Source organism: Onychostoma macrolepis, chromosome 12 (assembly GCF_012432095.1).
Source record: "Onychostoma macrolepis isolate SWU-2019 chromosome 12, ASM1243209v1, whole genome shotgun sequence".
Taxonomy (NCBI): Eukaryota; Metazoa; Chordata; class Actinopteri; order Cypriniformes; family Cyprinidae; genus Onychostoma; species Onychostoma macrolepis.
In genome coordinates, this window is record NC_081166.1 from 3290726 (window position 1) to 3307336 (window position 16611).

Here is a 16611-nt window from a genome sequence, read left to right on the forward strand (position 1 = left end):
GTGAGCAGACGATCTGGAGCAAATAAACGTTTCGTCAGCTGATCTGAGAATAAACGCTATGACAGTATCAGAGTTTCATACAGTGACTGCTGATCTCAGCACAGTTGTTGTCTGGAAGTGCTGAAATGTCACATTTTTAAAGACGTTTTCATTCTGAGGTTTATTTTTGTGGCAGATCTGGATTCAGCTAGTGCAACTAAGATTGGGGTCAGTAAGGTTTTTTTTTTTTGTTTTTAAGAAATCAATAATTTTATTCAGCAGGTACTCATTCAGTTTATTAAAAAAAAGATAGCTAAGTATTTCGTGATATTACAAAATATTCATATTTCAAATAAATGCTGTTCTTTTACCCTTTCTATTAATTTAAGCATATTTCTTGAGCAGCAAATAAGCATATTAGAATGATTTCTGAAGGGTCATGTGACTCTGAAGACTGGAGTAATGATGCTGAAAATTCAGCTTTGCATCACAGGAATAAATTACAATTTAAAATGTATTTAAATAGAAAACTGTTATTTTAAATTGTAAAAATATTTCACAATATTCCTGTTTTTATTGTATTTTTTATGAAATAAATGCAGCCTTGGTGAGCATAAGAGACTTCTTTCAAAAGCATTAAAAAATCTTACTGACCCCAAACTTTTAACACACATGTGAAGTTGTTTCTCTCTTTATTGTGGTTCTGCAAATAAATGTGCATGAGAAAAAGAAAATGAATTCAAAATTGAGATCTAATGAGATCTCATGGTCATCTGAACTTTAAAGTGCTGACATTTAAATTCAGAGTCAGTTCAGATTAAGTCCATTTTCAAATTGTTAATTCAAATGTGGTCACCCGTGTTTTGAAACAATGACCTAAAATCAAACAAACACACACAAAAACAAACAAATAAATAAGCATGGTTTTCAGATAATTAAAATAATTTGTATTTGTTATACAGGTGCATCTCAATAAATTAGAATGTCGTGGAAAAGTTCATTTATTTCAGTAATTCAACTCAAATTGTGAAACTCGTTTATTAAATAAATTCAATGCACACAGACTGAAGTAGTTTAAGTCTTTGGTTCTTTTAATTGTGATGATTTAGGCTCACATTTAACAAAAACCCACCAATTCACTATCTCAACAAATTAGAATACTTCATAAGACCAACAAAAAAAAACATTTTTAGTGAATTGTTGGCCTTCTGGAAAGTATGTTCATTTACTTTATATGTACTCAATGCTTGGTAGGGGCTCCTTTTGCTTTAATTACTGCCTCAATTCAGCTTGGTATGGAGGTGATCAGTTTGTGGCACTGCTGAGGTGGTATGGAAGCCCAGGTTTCTTTGACAGTGGCCTTCAGCTCATCTGCATTTTTTGGTCTCTTGTTTCTCATTGATTCTCTATGGGGTTCAGGTCTGGTGAGTTTGCTGGCCAGTCAAGCACACCAACACCATGGTCATTTAACCAACTTTTGGTGCTTTTGGCAGTGTGGGCAGGTGCTAAGTCCTGCTGGAAAATGAAATCAGCATCTTTAAAAAGCTGGTCAGCAGAAGGAAGCATGAAGTGGTCCAAAATTTCTTGGTAAACGGGTGCAGTGACTTTGGTTTTCAAAAAACACAATGGACCAACACCAGCAGATGACATTGCACCCCAAATCATCACAGACTGTGGAAACTTAACACTGGACTTCAAGCAACTTGGGCTATGAGCTTCTCCACCCTTCCTCCAGACTCTAGGACCTTGGTTTCCAAATGAAATACAAAACTTGCTCTCATCTGAAAAGAGGACTTTGGACCACTGGGCAACAGTCCAGTTCTTCTTCTCCTTATCCCAGGTAAGACGCCTCTGACGTTGTCTGTGGTTCAGGAGTGGCTTAACAAGAGGAATACGACTGTAGCCAAATTCCTCGACACGTCTGTGTGTGGTGGCTCTTGATGCCTTGACCCCAGCCTCAGTCCATTCCTTGTGAAGTTCACCCAAATTCTTGAATCAATTTTGCTTGACAATCCTCATAAGGTTGCGGTTCTCTCGGTTGGTTGTGCATCTTTTTCTTCCACACTTTTTCCTTCCACTCAACTTTCTGTTAATGTGCTTGGATACAGCACTCTGTGAACAACCAGCTTCTTTGGCAATGAAAGTTTGTGGCTTACCCTCCTTGTGAAGGGTGTCAATGACTGCGTTTACATGCGCACGAATATTGCGATTATTTCCAATAATCAGAGTAAGGACTTAATCGCATTTTGATGTTTACATGTCAAGAGCAAAGCTCTTACTCCCGTTTACATGCAATTTCCATTATTCGTATTATTTGCGAAAGAATTGTGGTTAATTTTTTTTACTGCCATTATTCACACACCCCACTGGACAGCACAAATGATGGACTCAGAAAGAGCAGTGTTACTGGTCGCTGTTTTAAGTTTATTTACGTCTAATGCATAATGATTTTGTATGGCTGTATTCCACGCTTTTTCGGCGCCATAGAAATATGATGGAATTTGTTTGCCTACGCTGCCGTCGCGTTCTGCTCGCCCTTTCTAGATGAGGGTAAGGAACAGAGACTGCTGGCAGCTTGTTGTGTTTTCCTCAGAATGCGATGCTTTCTTCCCCTCCATCGTTTCTAATCTCCGTATTTTTACAGGTGCGTGTCACGTTATTCATATGTCACAAGCGCATGCGCACTTTGTTCAGAGCAGCAATACTGCGATTAAGGTGTTTACATGCCTGTATATTCCGATTAAAATCGGCGAACGCCACCTATGTTAATACGATTAAGCTTGCTGCGATTATGAGCTTAATCGCATTATTTAGATCGAAGTATTGCATTTACATGAGGTAAAGCATAGTCGCAATATCGCCAAAATCTCATTATAATCGCATTAAGAGGGTCCATGTAAACGCACTTAATGATTGTCTTCTGCACAACTGTCAGATCAGCAGTCTTCCCCATGATTGTGTAGCCTAGTGAACCAAACTGAGACACCATTTTGAAGGTCAGGAAACCTTTGCAGGTGTTTTGAGTTGATTAGCTGATTGGCATGTCACCATATTCTAATTTGTTGAGAAATTTATTTTTTGTTAAATGTGAGCCAAAATCATCACAATTAAAAGAACCAAAGACTTAAACTACTTCAGTCTGTGTGCACTGAATTTATTTAATACACGAGTTTCACAATTTGAGTTGAATTACTGAAACAAATGAACTTTTCCATGACATTCTAATTTGAGATGCACCTGTATGTAGAATAAAATAAAAATAGAATTCAAAATATAATGAATAACTAAATGCTATATGTATTAAATTTTGGATACCTAAAAATTACTATTGAAAACAAATTAATATAATTAAGAGAATAAAATAAAATTAAAATGCAATTACAAATTAATTTTATTTTTATTTGTTGCCATTTGCTTCAGTTTCAATTCAGTAGGGTTAGGGTTTTTATTCAGTACATTTTTCATAATTAGTCCAGTTCAAAGGGGTTTCCATGGTGTCTTTTTGTGTTTTGAAAAACCAACATTTAAGTTCATAGATTGAGTTCTGTTCAGTTTTTAGGGATTTCTGTGGGCATTTAAGCTTTAAAACACTAGTATTAGAATCTGTTTTCTAATCTGGTTGATGCTGACAGGCAGTCAAATGTCAGGGAGAATCAGTTGTTGGGATCTTCATCCCTGTCGTACCGCACATGTCTGCCTGTCTGTCTTTCGCTTACGAATTGAATTCTGAATGTAAAAAAAAAAAAAAAAAAACAGACCAGTAAACATCATCTCCTGACTGAGTCAGTCTGCTGCCGGATACAGACCTGCTTCCCTCGTGTTCCCTTTGTCCTGGTACCACAGTGATGATGATGATGATGATGATGATGGTGGTGGTCGTCTCCTGACTTCTCCACCTCTCTGACTCTCTGTCAGCAGAGCATTGTGAGTTCAGAGGTTCAGGTGTTTGTGTGGATCTCCATAGGCTGGTGTTGACATTCCTCAGGGATGATTTTTAATGTCAGATTCAGACACACGCTGCTGGAGCTCTTGATGAAGCACACAGGCTCTCAGAGGTGCTGTCTGACTGAAATATGATTGTGCTTGATATAACTGTCAATGTTATGAGAAAAGGAAAAGTAATCCTCTTCGAAGTAAGCAGATTCAAATTCAGTTATTTTATTCTTATTTTTATAATCTGTTTTATATAATACTACGAGTGTCAATCATTCATGTGAGATAAATAATTAAATGAAAAGATAGCATATAAATTTATATTCTATGTAACTTATATAATATAATGTTTACTTGAAAATTTATATTATATATATATGTATATGTATGTGTATGTGTGTGTGTGTGTGTGTGTGTGTGTATATATATATATATATATATATATATATATATATATATATATATATATATATATATATATATATATATATATATGTGTATATATATATATATATATATATATATATATATATTAAAATATTTGATGTATGTATATATATGTAGGTTTCTAAGTATCTAAATCTATATATAAGATTTAGATATTTAAATATATTAAATTTTATATATAATTAAATAATTAAAATACTGTATTTACACGTTGAATATAAATATATTTAACATGCATACATTTAGATATTTAAAACAGCTAATTTTATACAATAACGTCGTTTGTGTCTCAAGTCATGGCTGTTCATGTTACTCTTCCACTCCATTCCTTGGTCTCAATTCAGTTTCGATTCAGTTGCAGTTCAGATTCATATCCAGTTTTAGTTCAGTTCAGATTCAAAACAGTTCTTTTTTTTTTATTGGCATGACTCTTTGAATGCATTGTTCTTTTTAGTGCATGTAAAGAACAGATGTTTAGAGGTTGACTATTAATAAATAATAAATATGCAATTTCTCTACAGGCAAGGATAAATCAGAGAAGAACTTTGCTCTGTCGTTTGTGAAGCTGATGAGGTACGATGGCACGACGCTGAGGGATGGAGAACACGATCTCATCGTCTATAAGGTGAAACGACAATCGCTAGTCATCTCAAAGCATACACACACACACACACACACACACACACACACACAGATATGTGAGCTGTATACTGATGCTGCTTGTTCTCGTTTGTCTCGTTTAACCTTTGACCCCACATCACAATGTAATCATTATACAATTAAGCTTTGTTCATGTATTCAGTCTCTTCATATCTGCATATTAAAGAGCTTCATTAATGCGGAACGTCGCCTGGTCAAATTCTTTTTGAGCTATGCAAATTAACCTTCATACAAACTGATCTGATATTGGTTTTACTGTTTGTGTAAAACTGGTTCTGAAAAAGTCAAATCAAATGGATTAAAAAATGCAACATTAAAGAAAATGTAATTTATGTTTCATTTAAACGAGCCTGAAGAATGCGTTGACTGACTGACAGCTGTCAATCACAGAATGCATTCCTCAGTCTCTCGTGCAAACCGGTGTTGTACTCATGACTGTGCATTTCTATATTTGTAGGCTGAAGCCAAGAAACTGGAGGACTCCAGCATGTACCTGAGCTTGGCCTCCACCAAACCAGAGATGGAGGAAAGAAACCCATCGTCTGGGAAGAACACGCAGAATCTCGGCAGCTTCTCCATCAGCAAAGACTCGTTTCAGATCTCGACGCTTGTTTGCTCCACCAAACTCACGCAGAACGGTGAGACACGTCGACCTGCATCATTTCCCAATCCCATTCCTGTCGCTTTCTCCCCATCATTTCCTCTCCTTTCTCTATTCTTCTATCAAAAGGACCACAAATAGAATAAACAGAGCTGACAAGTCAGTGTTCGCAACCAGTTTACTGCAATATTGTGACGTATTTCAGACTGAAACTGCATTTTATCCAAGAATGGATTAAATTTGTGATAAGTTGTTTCTATATCAAGTAGCTGAACAATAAGAGCTTGAAATTTTATTTTAGTATCTTCAAGATACTGTTATTTTTTGAATTAGTTTTAATTTTTATACATCAGTTTAAATTTTTGCTTGCCTCATTTTTATTAGTTTTTATTATTTTATTTCAGTTTTAATTTATTTTAATAATTAAAAAAATAATTAATCAATTTAACCTAAATGTTAAACTAGCGGCAACTAAAGGTTGTTGTTGTTGTTGTTGTTGTTGATGATGATGATGATGATGATGATGATTTATTATTATTATTATTATTATTATTATTATTTATAATAATACATTTTTATTTATTTATTTAAACTAGTATTTTTTTTTTTCTTAACATTTTCTAAAGATTATACAAAAACAAATATTTTAATTTGAAATAAGCATCAGGATTGTATGACCAGGAATGTCTAGTAAGGTATAGTTTTTATTCACTTTAATTTTAGTTATTTAAATTAATCAAATTACACATAAAGATAAGAAATGTTGTGCTGGAAACTTGTTGAAATTAAAAAAAAGTTTACTTTTCTTTATTTTGATAATTTTTTCAGTTAACATTTCAAGTGACACATTATTACTTTAAAAAAAAAAATGGTTTTAGTTTTAGTAAACAAAGCTATTAAGTACATTTTGATAAAGATTAATTTTCATTTGGAACAACAAGCATCAGGATTGAAGGACCAGAAGTGTCAAGTAAGTGAGTAAATCATCAGGTTTGATTTGGCGTCATAAGCATGTTTTGTGTGAGATGCTGTGAGGAAGTGCAGATGCAGGAAGATCATTGCAGTCGGATCACATACAGGATGCAGTGAAGTCCACCGCAGTCCTGACGCAATCTCTGCTTTACTCACTCCTCTCCTCTTAAGCATGTGTGTGTTGCTCTATGAATCTCACAGAAACTGCTTACCCATCAGCCTTTGCTCATGCTGTAGCGGCAGGCGCGAGTATGTACGGCGGATGGCTTCATGACTGGAAAGTCCTGCGGTCGTAAATCTGAGGAGAGGGTTTGAAATACTGCGGGAACGTAAAGTCAGAGATGTAGATCGCGGGGGGAATGTACAGCCATCCAAGCGTAGAACAATGAAAATATATGATAACGAATAAAAGACAGACATGAACCAGTGTTTCTTTTATAGATTAGTCCACAACGCCATAGCAAACTAAATTGCATTGCATCCGAGTCGTGAGCTTGCAGACTAAATTGATTGTGATAAACCAGCTGGTTACAATGCAAAGACAGTAAATAGACAACACGTTTTTGAATTTAGTAGTCTTCTATTGTCAAATGATTCTTTTGAGCCGTTTTTAATGAATCTTTCAGAAAGACTCAAAGGTTTTGAATCAGATGGTTACTGAATTAACTGTCTTCTAGTGTCAAACAACTCCACGTTGGGTTAAGAATAGTATAGTTTTATACCCTACTGTTCAAATGTTTTTTTTTTATGTTTTTGAAGGAAATTCTCATCAAGGCTGTATTTGATCAAAAACACAGTAAAAACAGTAATATTGTGAAATAATATTACAGATTAAAATAACTATTTTCTATTTTAATATATTGTAAAATATAAATGTAATTTATTCCTGTGATCAAAGCTGAATTTTCAGCATCGTTACTTCAATCTTCAGTGTCACACGATCCTTCAGAAATCTTTCTAATATGCTGATTTGAGAAACATTTCTAATTTGTTTTAATTACGAGTTTTGCTGCTTCATATTTTTGTGGAAATCATTAAATGACAAAAGAACTTTGAAATATAGATGTTTTGTAACATAAATCACTTTTGATCAATTTAATGCATCCTTGTTTGATTAAAGTATTAATTTCCTTATACATACTGACCCCATTTTCATTCATTTCATGGAGGCGCTGTCATAACTTTATCTGATTCATTTTTTTTGAGCATGTTTATATAAACAAAAGTGTGACAGTCTGCTGATATAGACATGTTGTAAACGTCACTTGAGTGAGATTCATGTGTCTGTCTGTGTGAGTCGGTCAGGGTCACACGACCAGAATGTAGAGCAGCCGAGCGTTAGTGATGCCACCGATGCATGAAGTCACATCAGAGAGCGTGCTGGCCCTGCCACTGCAGCGATGAAGACAGAGTAGCCTTGGTTAGCTTTTAGCATTTGTGCTTTAGACCAGAGCAGGTATGAGGAGGAGACGGACCACTGGCTGAAAAATGAATGAGAGAACAGCCAGCATCCATAACGAATGGAAGTCCTGACTTTTAGAATAAACGTTTGAGTAAAATTTAGACTTAGACAGTTGCAGAGTAAACTTAACCCAATTTCCAGGGACAGTCTCGGTTTTTGATACCCTGTGTTTGACTGGAATTGTCCCCATTTTACCTTCAAAACATCCAGTAAATAAACCAGCGTTATTTAGATATCATTGAGATACTACTGTAGTTTTTATTAATATTTTGATTTGGTTTTTGTTTTTAGATTTACATTGTTCATTCTCATTTTAGTGAAAGGTTTAGAAATGCTATGTTTATTTTGAAAATGTATTTTTATGTCTGTAGTTTTTTATTATTTTAGTTTTAATGTGGCTATAGTTTAGTTTTATATTTGCTGTTATTTTAGTATAGATTAAACTAAATGAAATTGACTAATTCTTTGTAAACTATTAAATATTAATATAAAATATTAAATAGTAACTTTTTTTTTTATACAGTTTTAGTTAATTATAATAACCCTGAAATACACACAGGGATGCAAACTCATCATAAATGAGAAAAATATTGTATACAATATATTTACAGCTTGGGAAAATTAAAATATTACATACAAATAGAAATTACTAAAAAATATTTGTTTAACAGGTTTATTTATCATATGTTCTCATCAGGGTTATTATAGTTAGCTAAAATGAAAATTGTAAAAATTAAAAAATAAAACAAGTAAAAAAAATTACTTGAAACAAACTACTGAAATAAAATAAACACTTTAACATTTGCAACTTTTCTCTTTTTTAATTGATGTACTAAAATACCTAAAACCACAACTGGGGTAGAACAAAATACAAATATCAAAAACACAACAAAATTACCAAAACTTCAATCTTAATCAAAATGTCAATAAACACTATAATCGCATCTCAGTGATACAACAAATGTTTCTCTAGTTTGTTTTTATTATATGAACTATATTTAGTCTGTATAATATTAATTTTAAATATTAATATTATACTTATATTAGTATAAATATTAATATTATAATATTAATATTTAATATCTGTTAATATTTGATTCATATTTTGGTTTTGAATGGTTAATATTTAATCATAGTTTGATTTTTGGTGACTTGTATTAAAAGTATTAAAGTTAGGGTCAGTTTGATGCAAACATCATAATTTGTAATTATAATAATATATGGAGGAAAAAAATACTGTCCCTTTTTTCATTCATAGATAATTATAAGTGAGATTTCAATGATATTTCAAACACTGAACTATTTAAATGTGCCTGGTTTCCATTTGAGAAATCTAGTCACATTCTCACGTTCAAACCTGACTTGCGCTGTGTCCCATTCCCACTCTCTCTTCTTTCCTCTCTCTAATAAGTGGTGAGAAATAAGTGTGATATCATTAAACTTCGCAACAGTTGCTGATCTTTGATGTAAATCAGATTGTGCTTCAGAGACTCTTCGAGACACTCCAAACAGGAGCTCGAAAACACTTCACTGCCTTCAGAATGCCAAGATGTTTTCTGCTCTAATTTCAAAGCTCCCCTGCCAGACGTGGATGCGAGCGAGATTGAGCATCGATAGTCCTCGTGACGAGCGTGTGCGATCTGAGCGCTTTAAAGGCCATCTTTATCCCCGCCGGACGCTGGCGTAATTCCTCTCACATAGCGTGTTATGAGGCCGGACGTGCTTGCGAATTGATTACAGAGGTGCTAACAATGGTTTTATGCGACCCTTGAGCCACGGGGGCAATTCAGACGCTGCGTTAATGAAGACCTTTGTCAGAAATCCCCCCAAAATCAGCGTTTGGCAGGTAGCAGACACGGTAATGAGGTCGCTGAGGATTCCTCAGGCCGAGGCATTAGCATATAAACACGGGTTTTGACTGTTGTGTAGGCCGTTTTTCCCTCTGCGAGGCCTTGTCCGTCAATGCCAGTGTGTTTTCTGTCACAAAAGTAAAATAGAGGCTCTTTATGGCACACACATTAGCATATTGAGGCGTGGATCCCCGCTGTGCTCTACGCTAACTATTTCTGGTTTCTGAGTCAGAAACGCAGGTAGAAATCAATGCGGTCTGCATGAGTGTTGTTTGTGAATCAGGTTTTGTTTAGCCATTTTAGTTATGTGAAGCACATTTCCCGTATGATCAAGCATTCCTTGACCAATAGGAGCAAGGGATGAGGCGTTTTTAATAAAGAATGACAGCGCTGCTCTCCTCTCTCGTGGCCTGACCGCTCTTTCTGTCTCTCTGATGTGGTTTTTATTAAACCCACAGGCTGGGCTTGTAAATGTTGGGATCTTTAACTCTCTGAATCATCTCTCGCACACACGTCGTTCCTGCTGATGTGATATGATGATATGAATCACAGCCTCTGCTCTTCTTCTGCTCACATCCTCTGCCTTAATTAGTATGCAGTGCTCTGGAATCCTTGATTCTGATTGGTCAGTCTGGGCATTCGGTTTTTGTTTAGTTAATGTTTAATCATATAATTGTTCAGGCCAAATGTCAGGGTCCTGATCAGCTGTTGGGGTTTATTTTGGAAGTACGACCGGATGACTGTACATTTTGTCTTGGCCAAATACCATTAAGTCAGTTCAATGACAGTTCAAAATCAATGTAGGGCTGCCCCCAATAGTCGACTAATAGTTAGTCGACTAGAAGAGGCTTGGTCGACCAAAATTTTTTTAGTCACTTAGTCGCAGAAACAAAAAAATCCACAGGCAAAGTCACGCAGTCCGTGACGGACAGGTCGCTAACGGCTGGTCTATGTGGTAATGCAGGACATCCAAACACTCGCCTATCATTCATCGACTTCAAATATGACTTATCATCTGAAATATGTAAGTATTAGCAACTTTACATGGCCGCTCAATGTTAACCTAGAGAGTAGCGCTCACTGCAGGACAGATGGAGCGATCACTTGCTTTTGAAATACTCTTTAGTTTTTGGTTATACAGATAAGAGTAATACATCTTTCAAATCTGTAAAGACCCTACGTTTATTTGTGTGCATTCACAATAACAACAAAACAAGCTTTTTTAAAATAATGAAAGCAAATAGGATGTGCTTTCTGCCGTCTCGGTCTCTGTGAAATTACAGACATTAAAGATATATCTATAGAGTGAAATGTCTATTTTCAAATGAACCAATTCAAATGGAAAACAAATATTCTCAGATTATGTAATCTGTTTGAAACTTGCATACAGGTGCATCACTACTGCAGAGATGACGAGTCAGTGTCGCTGACTTCATCTCTTGACTTAAGCTGAAAACAAAGAAAGCACTAGTTTATAAAATTATTTAAATGGTAATGCAGTCTCCTTATTGTTTTTCCTTGACACATTCATAATCATTACTACTTTGGTGTGCTGTAGCAAGCTTTATGCGTGTTCTTAAGTGCTTATTAGGCTATGTAGGCAATTAAAGGCTCATTATAATGATTTAAATGGTTTATTAATAAACATGCGATTTAGTTGACTAATGCTTAAAATGAACGACTACTAGTCGACCAGAAAAATCCTTTTGAGGGCAGCCCTAGTTCAATGTAGGTTTTCTTTTTGATTTATTTAAATAATTTAAAAAAGTTGTTTATAGATTTGCATAATGGATGTGTAATTCCATCTACAAGTTTTTATAATTTATATAAATTTATTTTATTAAATATTAAGTGATATGAGAAAATTCATACAAAAATGGTGAAATTTGATTAGTATTGTAATTATAAATATTGTGTATAGATTATTATTATTATTATTATTATTATAATATAGAGAAATTAACATTCTTTAACATTTACAGTTATATATCCACAATATAAACAAGTTCTAATTTTTTTTAAATTTGAAATATGATGTCTACTTTGACTAAGGTTTCTGTCAATTTCTCAATGGCGGCCTTTTAAAACACAATCCTGAAAAAAACTTGTCTCACCAGATTACATAATTTAATTTTGGCTTATTTTTAAGTGATTTCTGGAATGCCTCGTTTGAGGTTAAAAAGTCACTTGCTCCTGTTACCATGACGATCACTATGGGAGCCACTCAGGCGGCGTTAAGAGTCCTCAAGGGAACCGGCTGAACTGTAAATCTCTCATGAGTGTTTCCCAGAGTTCCCCACTGTAACAATTCATCCAATCATTTAAAGAACATTTGTGACTGTGAATCATTATGGGTGATTCCCTTTGTCTAATCTGTGAACATTGATAGATAAACCGTTTCATATTTGTCCAGATTTTCATTTTCTCCTGTTATATCATAACTGCAGTGAAATCAGTTCCTCTTGTGGCTTAAGGTTTGACCAGTCAGACGAGAGTTAATGTTATTCACATGTCTCTGTATGAAGAATGTTTCATATGCAGGTTGGAGAGGTGAATGTGCTAATGTGCTTTCTCTCTGCACTCCTGCAGTTGATCTCCTGGGGCTGCTGAAGTGGAGATCCAACACCAGTTTGCTCCAGCAGAACCTCCGTCACCTGATGAAAGTGGAGGGAGGCGAGGTGGTCAAGGTACGTGTGAATCATCTGACGGACAGAAACACAAACTCACAGCTTTCATTCAGATGCCCGTTTGGATTCGTGCAGACATTCGTGCTACTAATGTAAACGTTTGAAGTTGGTGCGGAGACTTGCTCTTTGATTTATGATATGAAATTATGAATGAACTCTCTGATGCACTTCAAAAGCTTTTTACTTATTAGTTTTTTTTGAAGGCAACAGCAAAACATGCTGAGATATTTTTAGAAATTGCATTTCTGTAAGTGTTTTCAGTAGGGTGTATGGTTGGGCCTGTGAAATTATAGAAATGCTCAAAATAAGCTTTCATCATATCTAACTCAAAATAAGCTTTGCAATTTAAACATTCAGGAAATGTTTAAATTGTTATCCATCCATAAAATAACAATTATAAAATAAAAAGCATTCCATTTTACAAAAATAAAATTTAAAATTCAATTCATTGGAGTAACCCTGATACAAAATGTGTGAGATTTAAATCAACCTAGTTAATTGTGGTTCATGTAATTTAAAACTACACATTCAGAATGGAGTGATTTTTGTTGTAATAAATGCTGTAATCAGTAAGTGGAATTGTAACCACAATCATTGAATGTCTAGTGATTTCTGTCTATTGTAGAGTGTTATGTTCCAATGCAGCATATGATTTAAAAGCCCCTCTGAGATGAGGCTGAGCTCTGTTGATTTCGTGACATTTCCCTCACGGATCATGTGTTTGAATGCCAGTTTGCTCCTGAAGGCGGTGTGTCTCATGGACTGATTTCTCTGGCCATGTTTGAAGGCAAACACGCTCGAGCTGTCAGCGCTGAGAGAGAGAGAGAGAGAGAGAGAGAGAGAGAAAGATGGAGGCAGAGATGCTGTGTGCTGTAAATGTCCTCTCAGCCTCTCTAACAGACTCTGCCATGTCTCTGCCACATAAATATAAAACCATAGCATCAAACTGATGCTGAAGACGCTCACCGCTTTACTTCTGAATGCATTTAGCAAAGGTCTAGCAGACACAGTTTCAAGTTAACTTGGTACAAGACTGGTTGGTTGGTTAACATTAGTTAATGCAGTAGGTAGCCTATCATGAACCTTTATATATATATATATATATATATATATATATATATATATATATATATATATATATATATATATATATATACTATCGTGCATTATTAATTAATTTTCTTTGTAATGAATTAGCAGATGTATAGAACATCTGTCTGTCTGTCTGTCTAATATACACACACTGCATAAGCTGTACAATAAAATAAAATGTACAAAATTATTCATTTATTTCAAATAAAATTTTATTATTTCTAAAAAGTAAATGTAGAATAAAAATAAAAATAAAAATTACAAAATGTAAATAATGGTAGAATTAAAAATCAAATGAAATGTAAAATAAAATAGAAAATATAATAGAAAATAAAGTAATTTATGTAAAATCTAAAATAAAAATTATAAAATTATAAAATAGAATTTTGAATAAAGTCAATTATGTAGATTGTAATTAAAAAAATGAAATGACATAAAATGTAAAATCAAAATTCCATTTTAAAATATTTCATTTGAGGAGCCCTGATACAAAATTTGAGATTTAAATCAACCTAAATCAAACCTAAATGTTCATATAATTAAAACTACACATTCATAATAGGGCATTTGTTGTAATGAATACTTAATCAGTAAGTGGAATTAAAACCATGATCTTTTTACAGTTTAAGTAGTAGTTTTGATTTTGGATAACCACAGATATTGCAATATTTCCTCAACTACACAAAACTATTCAAATCGGAGGTGTGTTTGAACATAAAAGTTGTCTTTGGGTGGCCTGAAGGAAGCTGCTAATTCAAACATCTGTTAATATGCAGAACACACACTCACAGGATGACTACAATTACAGTATGTGTGTTTCTAGCACACACACACACCCCGATCACACGGCAGTGTGTTTATTGGCCAGACACCGAGTGAATAATTCAGCGCTCACCACCCAGAGCGACAGACACACAGACTTCCCTTAATGTTTCCTGCAGGCGTCCCACTCAACATGATTATGTACTTTCCTCACTGCTGTGTACTAAAACACCTTCCTACAACTGCCAAGTTTGGAATTGGATTTCTGCGGCCGGCGCAGACATGCCGCATGAAAGCTGTGAGGACAACGTAATAATGCTGCAGGATGGCTTTTGTGTTCCTGATAGGGGTTTCTTCAGGAATCCGCCCTATGGCATGGATCACTCACTTCACTGTAAACGCACTGGAAGAAACATCTGCGGCAGTGATTCAAGGGCACCGCAACATTTATGCCCCGTTTATTTGTTATCTGACATTTGAAGGATGAAACTTTCTACCAGAACATCTGAGGAGGAACTTAACATGACTTTGGACGACATTATTTAATAATACAATATATAAATAATTTATAAAATAAATAAGACATATAAAATACATATATAATTAAAAATGTTTAATTAATAAATTAATGAATGCATAAATAAATTCTGTAAACTGTGTATTTTTTAAAAATTGGATAAAGTAAATACTTTTTTTACTATATTTACATTTTCTTGAAATATTAAAATTTTTACATTTACTTGTTTATTTAAACATTTAATAATATTACTGTTATAATCTGTAATGCATTTTGTGATACAATATAATACTTTTATTTTAGCTGATTTGTCTGAATTGAATGTGAGAGGGAAAGCCATGAAGTAATATAGAAATAATCGACAGCATATCTTTATATTCCAATGTCCTCAGTGTTCAAGCAGGAATGAATGTAAAGCACAAATTGTATAGTGTGACTCGTGAACAAATGATTCTTATGATTCAAATGAATTGAGTCAAAAAGACTCGCACTATTAAAGTATTGGTGTGAATCAGTTGAAGCAGTTCTAGAAAATAATAAAATGTTGTCAAAAAGCAGTATTGCTTTTTAGTGCATTTTAAATATTCATCAGATTCTTTATATTTTATATTTTCAAATATTAAAATGCATATCTGCTTAAATAAAATATATAAGTGAATTCTAAAATATATAAAATATATAAAAGTGCATTCTTAAATTATATAAGTGATTTTTATTTTTGAGATATAAAATATATAATTGCTTAAAATATATCTGCTTTATTATATATTTCACGTTCTTTATAAAATCATTATTGGAATCAAAAAGGATCATTACATTAAGTTCAGAACCTGAATTGCTAAATTCTAATTTGTCATTCCTAGTGTCAAATATCATTAATTAGTTTCCATTTCCATTGCCTCCAGTTCAGTGAACAAATATCCTAGTGAATATTATCTTTGCATGACCGACGCAAACTTACTCTTCACAGAAACAATCATCTCCAGCATGAATCATCTCTGTCCTTTCATTAGAATAATGCTCTCTCTTCCTCCATCTGCTCTTTCTGAGTTATGTGTGTACACCTGACGTGAGCGGTTGCATCTTCATCACGCCGGATCTCATCTCAGACTGATGACAGATTGACAGCCGTTATAGGACTTTGGTATCTGTTGGGACTTGTTCTGTCCTGGATATACAGTACGCAGCAGCTTCATTGCCATTAGCGCGAGCGTTTATTTATTCCCCTCGAGCGCACTCTTCCTCTCGTCACAGTGACTGTAAGCAGAGGCCTCGTGCTCGTCCTCAGGTGGAGCATTTCAGCTTTTAAATGAGTTTTCACACTGAATTTGTAAGTGCAGAAATAGAGCAAATGTGCGAACAATCTTATTTATAAACCTTAATGTGTGTGTGAGTGTGTTTATAGTTCAATGTGCTTTAAAAAAGATCCTTGGCAACACTTTCTAGAAACCGGTATCATGCATTTATTTTTATAATGCTGTATAATGCGCTTTGCTCTTGGTTATATCTGTTGTTCTCAGGGAAAATTTGTCATTTCATGGTTACACATGCATTAGTGATGTTTTCAGTGTACAAATAAAATCAACCTTTCTTTCTTTCTTTCTTTCTTTCTTTCTTTCTTTCTTTCTTTCTTTCTTTCTTTCTTTCTT

At 34.2% G+C, this 16611-nt stretch overlaps 1 protein-coding gene across 2 annotated transcripts in view; it reads left to right on the plus strand.

Annotated features, from left to right (window-relative positions):
- The window catches only part of dock1 (dedicator of cytokinesis 1), a 304321-nt gene that overhangs the window by 67664 nt on the left and 220046 nt on the right, over window positions 1–16611 (plus strand). For both annotated transcript variants that reach the window (XM_058793231.1, XM_058793232.1), the window contains exons 17-19: window positions 4881–4984; window positions 5477–5657; window positions 12494–12591. In XM_058793231.1, the coding sequence (XP_058649214.1) occupies window positions 4881–4984; window positions 5477–5657; window positions 12494–12591 (383 nt within the window). The remainder of the gene's footprint in view (window positions 1–4880; window positions 4985–5476; window positions 5658–12493; window positions 12592–16611) is intronic.